The sequence below is a fragment of the Odontomachus brunneus genome, unplaced genomic scaffold (genome assembly GCF_010583005.1).
Source record: "Odontomachus brunneus isolate Ranch 3 - 2012 unplaced genomic scaffold, Obru_v1 Obru_scaffold_038, whole genome shotgun sequence".
NCBI classification, from domain to species: Eukaryota; Metazoa; Arthropoda; class Insecta; order Hymenoptera; family Formicidae; genus Odontomachus; species Odontomachus brunneus.
The window spans coordinates 409,351-418,666 of NW_022639488.1; the positions used below are offsets into that span (position 1 = coordinate 409,351).

General features: G+C 31.5%; 1 protein-coding gene across 5 annotated transcripts in view; it reads right to left on the reverse strand.

The window, feature by feature from the left end:
* Positions 1-6: 6 nt before the first annotated feature.
* LOC116844002 (NADP-dependent malic enzyme-like) overlaps positions 7-9,316 on the reverse strand; it is a 29,017-nt gene continuing 19,707 nt past the window's right edge. For 2 of the 5 annotated variants that reach the window (XM_032815041.1, XM_032815040.1), the window contains exons 10-11: positions 7,159-7,303; positions 6,386-6,533 (exon numbers count right to left, since the gene is read on the reverse strand). In XM_032815041.1, coding sequence (XP_032670932.1) covers positions 6,494-6,533; positions 7,159-7,303 — 185 coding nt within the window. In that variant the 3' untranslated portion in view covers positions 6,386-6,493. Of the gene's footprint in view, positions 374-6,362; positions 6,534-7,158; positions 7,304-9,316 lie in introns of those variants that run through there. The other 3 variants (XR_004377971.1, XM_032815039.1, XM_032815038.1) reach the window with 3 other exon arrangements.

Consider the following 9,316-nt stretch of genomic DNA (forward strand, 5'->3'; position numbering starts at 1 on the left):
TATATATATATATATATATATATATATATATATATATATATATATATATATATATATATACCTGAATACCACGAAATGATCTGGGATCATCCAGAATATGCTCAGGTCATCTTGAAGCACAACATTTTAGACATGTTCAGGATGATTCTGGGATATATTGTGCTATTTAGGTAATATTTAAACGCAAAAGATTTTGTTATATAATTAATTTTCTATCGATGAGAAGATTTCTTAATACTAAAAGAATATACGTCTTGACTACACGCAATAATATTAACACTTATTATTTTTTGACTGCGAAAAATTAATTTAACAAGTTTATGAATATGTTAATGTAGTCGTCTCGTCTTTAGACTCGCCAACCCGTCATAATCTGTTGGGAGAAGAATACGATTAGTCATAAAACAATAGTTTGTAAGTTTAACCAAGCGATAAGAATGAATAATATTCTATATATTCTTTATATCTATGTTATCCTATATTTCATATATGATATATAAATAATTATATTTACGTATGTAGTTGATATATCTTATAGGATAAAAAGAAAACATATGTATAAATAGTTCGTCTTTTATTGGAAGTGATGTAGTTTCAATCGCTTGGGTAAACTTAACAACGTATTGAAGTTTAACATTGTCTCTCCCAAACATCATTAGAAAATATATGTATTACACTCATGTCAAATTATAAGGATTATCTTCTTTTTAAATAGATTATTACAAAATGTATCTCATATTCATATTATATCCATAAAAGATCAATATTGTACAGCATGCAATTCTCAAGAGGGTGACAATGTGATTATGATGCAAACGATATACTAAAACGACTTATTAAAACGACATACTAATCCAACAAACGTTGTTACACAATATACAAACATTCTATATCATTTCCATTATTATGAAAAAAAAATCACCTTTTGCCTCTAAAAAACTATATATTTTGGTTTGTAAATTACAAGAAGTGCGGATATTTAGTAACAAATAAGATATAATTAAGTTGATAGATATCTTAATTTTATATTTCGGTATCGCGTGATCTTCGTAAAATATTTTCAAAAACATCGCACGAAACAACTCAGCAATGAGGGCTATATGGACACTTATCATTTTTCGTTTTATCCGCACGCAATTTTTACGTTAGATCTTAATCCAGATTTACAAAAATATTATAAATTCGAAAATATAGTTTTTCTAAATGCACGTTAATGGACAAACGTCTATTACTAAAGAAAGTAATCCCGATATTGACACAACCAACCTTGTGTGTATGATACTTATGTATAATATATGTATATATTATATGTAAATATATATATGTAAATGTGTTGTTTAGGAGACCCACCTCTGATTACTTTAACCTTAATATATGTTATTAAGGATATCCTACTAAGTGACATTCAAGAAGTTTTAGCCGTCGCTCGTTGTTCGTTAAAAAATTATTAACAAAAAAGATTGCATAAAATGGATGTAATTTTTGGACACCGTATATACAAAAACATCGAAAGCATGCACGCACGCTGTTCGTCAGCAAGCGCGCTCGCCCGCCCAACAGAGCGGACTCGCGGTATATATATGCGGTTGCGTATGTATACTCGTATATAATAGGAACAAACGCACCTACCGCAAGCCCGCCTTGCGGACGTGCGAGCGCGCTTGCAGGCGAGCGGTGTGCGTGTGCGTGTGTGTATGTGTGCTGTGTGCGTGAGCGTGCAAGTGAACGTAACACATTATTGCGAGTGACATTACTTAACCTAACTCAAACTAACCTAAACAGGCACCTTTCTAGCGTACAATTCGATGTTTTTGTATATACAGTGTCTAAAAATTACATTCATTTTATGCAACTTCTTTTGTTAATAACTTTTTAATGAACAACAAGCGACGGCTAAAACCTTCAGAAGGTCACTCAAGAGGGTGACCTCTACAACATATGTCAAGGTCAAGGTCATCGAAAGTGGGTCCCCTAAACTTCATATTTACCACACACACACATACACACACACACACACACACGCGCGCGCGCGCGCGCGCGCCACGCACACGCGCACACACACACACACAGGGTGTTAGAAAAGTCTGGAAACGGTCGAATATCTTGAAAACAAACCATTTTAATGAAAACTGTTTCAGATAAAAGTTATTTGGTTCAAAGGGATCTATAAAATGGTGTAATTGGTTTGACCTTGAATAATCATTTGAAGATCATATGAAGGTCATCTTCAATTTTTTAAATGGAACACTCCATATATTATTACATATTCTTATAGCTTATCTCGAGAGATTTCCACTATAATAAAATATTTTTTCGTTAAGAATTTTTCGAGTAATAACACTTGAAATTTCCAGCACTTTGACATAGAATACAAAATATCTCGTAAAATTTTCATTTTTCGATTACCTTGCCTTAATGCTTTTTTGCACAGAATAATGAGACAAATTAATTAGCTTAAAAAAAGCACAAAAAAGTTTTTTATATTCATTATATATATATATATATATATATATATATATATATATATATATATATATACAGGGTGTCCGAAAAGTCTGGACACGGCCGATTTTTTCGGAAACTATAGGAGTTAGAGGAAAATGTTAAATACAAAAGTTGTAGAGTTTCAACCAATCTATCAACTGGTCACCCTTGTTTGACCTTGACGAGTACCGTGGAGGTCACGTGGAGGTCAAGATGATTTTTTTAAATGGGGCACACGGTATTTGGTAAGGTCATGTGAAAGCTGGTCCCGAGCCCTTTCCAAAACCCTGGGCATAAGCCCTTCCAACCCCCTGACGGTGACCTTGAGACGAGTATTAGTGTTTGCATGGCAAAAGTTCGGACACGGCCGATTATTTCGCAAACGGTGGGTATGATGGAAAAATGTTTCGGATAAAAGTTGTAAGACTCCATAATACCTACCGAATGAGCTACGCTGATTGACCTTGACGGGTACCGTGGAGGTCACGTGGAAGTCAAGATGATTTTTTTAAATGGGACACCTAGTATTCGGTAAGGTCATGTGAACGTTGGCCCCGAGCCCTTTCCAAAGCCCTCAGCTCGGCCACTTCACCTCGGTCGCAACGGCGACTGTTCGCCGATCTCCCAGCCAAGATGATGGAAGACCGTAGTTTTTCTAACAAACTTTCCCTAACCGGAGCGTTATCTCACGACTGAATAATTGGTCGCCCTAAACAGGGCGGTTTGTTTTGTGTACGCTTCCAATTGCGCTCACTCTCTTCTCTGACCATCCCGGCAAGGGCACTCCCACCCGTTCTCACTCTTCACAATCTTCCTTCCAATTAGATTCCTTCCGAGGTGAAGTGGCCGAGCTGAGGGCTTTGGAAAGGGCTCGGGGCCAGCGTTCACATGACCTTACCGAATACTGGGTGTCCCATTTAAAAAAATCATCTTGACCTCCACGTGACCTCCACGGTACCCGTCAAGGTCAATCAGCGTAGCCCATTCAGTAGGTCTTATGGAGTCTTACAACTTTTATCCGAAACATTTTTCCATCATACCCATCGTTTGCGAAATAATCGGCCGTGTCCGAACTTTTGCCATGCAAACACTAATACTCGCCTCAAGGTCACCGTCAGGGGGTTGAAAGGACTCATGCCCAGGGTTTTGAAAAGGGCTCGGGACCAGCTTTCATATGACTTTACCAAATACTGGGTGTCCCATTAAAAAAAATCATCTTGACCTTTACGTGACCTCCACGGTACTCGTCAAGGTCAAACAAGGGTGACCAGTTGATAGATTGGTTGAAACCCTACAACTTTTGTATTTAACATTTTCCTCTAACTTCTATAGTTTCCGAGAAAATCGGCCGTGTCCAGACTTTTCGGACACTCTGTAGGGTGTCTCATAACCACCGTAAGATATTTTAATAGTATATTCTGAAGATAAAGTAGAGTAAAAATTCTAATACAAAAATGTCAAGACTACAATAGTTTTTGAATTATATCCGATCAAAAATTACCAGTAATATCGTGTAGAATTCGCGCACTCAAGCCCGTAGTAATACAGCACACATCGTTTTATCATTTGTTATCAACTTCACAGTTAATATTAATTTTTAATACGCAGCTAAAATTTCTAAAAGCATTAATAATTATTAGTGTTAGAATTATTAAATTTAATAGTTCCACACTTGAGAAATAACGATTTTTGCGTTTTTAACATGAAAAGTAATCATGGAAAATAATATATTATTATTTTTGTTTTTCATATTTTATGAGGAGTGAAAACGTATAATTATGATAAATCGAGGCAATAAAATTAATTTATCCACATTTCCTAAATAATTTAAGTTTTTATTAAAATTTTGATATACTGTGTATATGTGTGTGTGTGTGTGTGTGTGTCTGTGTGTGTGTGTGTGTGAAATTATAAAATCCGAACTAAAATAATAAAAATTTAAATTGTTTAAGAAATGTGGACAAATTAATCGTATTTCTTCGATTTATTACAATTATATGATTTCATTTTATTTAAATTATACGATTCCTCGTGAAACGTGAAAATACAAAAATAATAATAAATTATTTTGCATGATTACTTTTTATGTCAAAAACGCAAAAATTCTTATTTCTTAAGTGTAAAACTTAAATTGAATAATTCTAAGAATAACAATTATTAATGTTTATTATATTTTATATTATTCTATATAACTGTACATAATTATGTATGGACAAATTTTATATATAATTAAATATATATGCATGAAAAATTTTTCATCGAGTATCATCATCCGTAAATAAGAAATCGGCAGGGTTGAATAAGTTAATTTCTTTTTTACAAAGTTTGACGTTGATAATTTATAAAATTAACTTATCAAACTTATGAAACTTATTAAAGTTATTTAAGTTAAAGGTTAATTGTACTAAGTAATATTTATGTTTCTTTGCATTATTAAATTTTTAATCGTATATTAAATTTATATGAAATAATGGAAAGATTGTTTTTACAAGAAAATATCGACCGTTTATGCTCAGGATTTCAAGAAAAAACACTAGGAAAATGAAACAGAATTCTGTTGTTATTATTTTTCTACTGTTGTAATTTCTCTTATTCTATTTGTAAGCAGCGCGGAATGATTTTAATATTAATGAATTACTTTAATTTATATAAAAGGTCAATAAGTTAAAGTATTAATGCATTTTTAAATAATTATTGTAAGTTAAACATAATATATTTAAAATTAACTAAGTTAAATTATTAACTTTTTAACTTAACTTTCAATTGATTAAGGGTGATAAACACTACGAAATAAACTCTGTTTAGCGAATTTTTTGTGACGCCAATAAAATACGTAGATAAATAAATATTTTTGCATTAAATTAGTCATCTTTTGAACTGTTGAAAAATATTTTTCTGTTTGATAAAATATATTTTTATTTTGGTATAAAATGTGCCTGTAGTAGCTCTACACGCCTCTACACGCTCCATCGGCCCTGCACTTCGAATCTTTAAAAGTCATCTGAAATAAAAAAAATCCAAGATTTTCTTAAAATATATGAATGTTGTTTCAGTTAAGCATATAAAAATTTTAATATTTTAATTATTTGCAAAATAGCGCATGTTTAAAAAAATGTTCAAAAATCATCCAAGATAAAACTATTTTTATTGGCATTTTTAAAAGAAATTTTAATCGTAAAAAAATCTGTATGCTTAACTACATTCATATACTTTAAGAAAATCTTGGGTTTTTTTTCAGATAACTTTTAAGGACTCGAGGGCCAATGGAGCGTGTAGAGTCTACTACAGACACATTTTATACGAAAATAAAAATATGTTTCATCAAATAGAAAAATATTTTTCAACAGTTCAAAAGATGATTTAATGCAAGAACATTTATTTATCTATCTGCCTTATGGGCGTTACAAAAAATTCGCTAAAAAAGTTTTTTTCACAGTATTTTTTTTCCTTAACTAATTATTACTCAACCCTAAAATTTAGGGGACCTAAACATATTATAATTAAATATTCTATGATTATTTTAATAAAAATTCGAAATAATTCTCTAAGATCTAATTACTATGTCGAATTATCAATGCTACCATGCTTGACATATTTGTTTGGCATGTATATCTTCCTTGATACTAATTATCACATATGAAATAATGCAACATATTTTTGCAAAATTATAATATAAACTTTTTCTTCCGTTACTTTCAATTGTTGTCCCTGCAGCAATACTTGTTACTTTTAATATTATATAAATAAAGGAACATTAAAAGGTTGTTAGCTTAATGCAAAGATAACGCCGTCAACAATCGAGCCACCGTTAGCATTTCGTGCAAATTTTAATTGTACAAGCTCTGGCGTTAGTCATCTGACGGAATGATGGTTCTTACGGTTATAACTGTTTTCAAGTCGTTTTTCCGTTTGTATATGCCATGAGTGACATTGACTATGAGCTGAGGAGACATTTTGATTAAATGTAAGAATAATAGTCTTCGACTATATTTCCGGTCGATGAAATTCACTATAGATGTTTTAAATTGTGGCGGATTTCTACTGTGTCTCTGAAAAAGATTAATTAAGCTTCAGCGATTTTCACCGAAATTTATTGTGAAAACAGCAATTTGAGAAGGGACAACACTGTGAAGGAAATGAATATATTACATGAATGAAGCGTGGCAATTATTACAATTATAAAATATCTAACTTCAATTAAATTTCTCAAATAAAACTGCATTCTAACTCAATGAAAATAAGCTGTTGAAAATAACATAAGCAAGAAGATCAAGCACGTTAATTTTCTCACTGCGTTTGCAAATAATGCTCTGCAAAATAACATTTCTAAATATTAATTTATCAAGAAAGAAGAAATAGCAAAAAAGAAAGAAAATAAGGAGTAACATGCAAAGTTTGTCATACCAAAAGAAAATATTCTCAACAAATCTTCTAAAGGTTCTTACTCACTACAATTAGATTTATTACTAATTTTACTATCGACCGTATTGTCTACAAAACTGCTACGATTTTCTATTTTTTGATTATCACTTCAATTCATCTAAATACTTCTTCTATCCTACATTTTGTTATTACAAATGTAACATATCTTACTTTATTAACCGATATGATACATCGTTACGTGATTAGGAAATTTGATGGTGTTTTGATATTGTGAAAGTTCATTGTACATACTTTTCAGGTAAGATGCGAGGTTTGGCAGAGTCACCTGGCCACTCGTAAAAGCTTGGCAGTGGACTGTCATAGTTGCATTCGTACATTTTACTCATAATAAATTTTCGCTTGTCTTTTGGTTCCGGATATTCGCTCGCCAAACCACCTGTAAATGCGTTAACACAATTTTTAATTCTGAATTCGGGATTGAAAAAGTAATTTTTTTTAAGTAACTCGTTACTTGTTACTTTGTCAAAAAAGTAATTTGCTAGTGTTATTGTTATTCATTAAAATCTTGTTTCAATTACTTTTATTAAAAAAATAACGTTACAATTTCCATTACCTTTTTCACTAAGTTTTTAAGACTTCTTTTTTACGATTAGTTGCTCGCATATCCCATGTATATATTATACTTTCTAAATTTCACGGAATATCACTTTTTTTTAATTTTCGAAAAGAAAAGTAACAACCGAGTTATTAAAAATCCAGTGACGTTTCACTGATATAAAGTGAATTTTTTATTCAGAAAATTTAATATTTTCACTCAAAATTGAAGACTGAATTTAATTTATCTTCGTTATTCCATTATTACAAAAACAAATTCATTCTAATCGACTGAAATACTCACTCGTATATAGAGATATTATAGTAATAAATTAGTAATATATTATAGTAATAAATTAGTGATTGTAGTAATATTGTAGAAAATAAATATTTTCACTCAAAATTGAACATTGAATCTAATTTATCATCGTTATTCCATTGTCACAAAAACAAATTCACTTTAATCGATTGAAATATTCATTCGTATACGGAGATAATATTGTAGTAAAAATTACAACAAAATTTTTATAATTTTAGATCTTACAAAATTAAAATTGATGTTAATATACAGGGTTGGCAAAAAGTCCGGAAACGATCAAATATCTCGAAAAGGATCACCTGTAGCGAAAAATATGTAAGTAGCAAAGTTGTAGGGCTTAATAAAATGTACCTAATGATGGCTAAAAATTTGACTTTGGGTGGAGGACGAAGGTCATACGAAGATCAAATTGAATTTTTTTAAATTGGACCCCCACTTTTTATTACATATTCTTGTAGCTTATTTCAAGGACTTTCCAAAAACCTATAATAAAGTATTTTTTTATTCGACATATTTAGAGTTATGAGGCTTGAAAGGATTTTGGTCTTTAACTGTTTCTGTTTCATAAAAACGAATCACTGTCTTCTGAACGGTGGATTTAGAAATAAAATTGCGATCAGGATATGCAGCATTGAATGTGTAGATCAGTTACTTCTTCGTATTATCTAATATGGTCTCCAAATTTTCGATAAAGAAACAGAATTATCTTTTCTTTATCGGTTAACATTTTTAAAAAAGAAATTTGAAATTGTAGTTGGAAAAAGAAAGGGAAAAGACAAAGATTAAGATGCGAGAGAGCACGACTCGTTTTTAAAATACAAAAATCGAGAAGCGTTATCGTGAAGCGCGGATATGCGCGAGTTTCGACTGAGTACGTGTGATATTACGTCGTGAATGAATAACCGCGTTTGATGAGAGCGAATGAACACCTAAGCCGGTCATATCGTCTAGCTCGAGACACAAAAAACAAAGTTATTCTTGTTTTTCTCTTGTGTTTATGTTTAGGCTCCCAGTCTAGTTGTTCATTCGCTCGCATCGAACGCGGTTATTCAGTCACGACGTAATATCACACGTACTCAGTCAAAACTTGCGCATACCCGCGCTTCACGATAATGCTTCTCGATCTTTGTATTTTAAAAACGAGTCGTGCTCTCTCGCATTTTACTCTTTGTCTTTTCCCTTTCTTTTTCCAACTACAATTTCAAATTTCCTTTTAAAAATGTTAACTGACAAAGAAAAAATAATGCTGTTTCTTTATCGAAAATTTGGGGACCATATTAGATAATACGAAGAAGTAACTGATCTACACATTCAATGCTGCATATCCTGATCGCAATTTTATTTCTAAATCCACCGTTCAGAAGACAGTGATTCGTTTTTATGAAACAGAAACAGTTAAAGACCAAAATCCTTTCAAGCCTCATAACTCTAAATATGTCGAATAAAAAAATACTTTATTATAGGTTTTTGGAAAGTCCTTGAAATAAGCTACAAGAATATGTAATAAAAAGTGGGGGTCCAATTTAAAAAAATTCA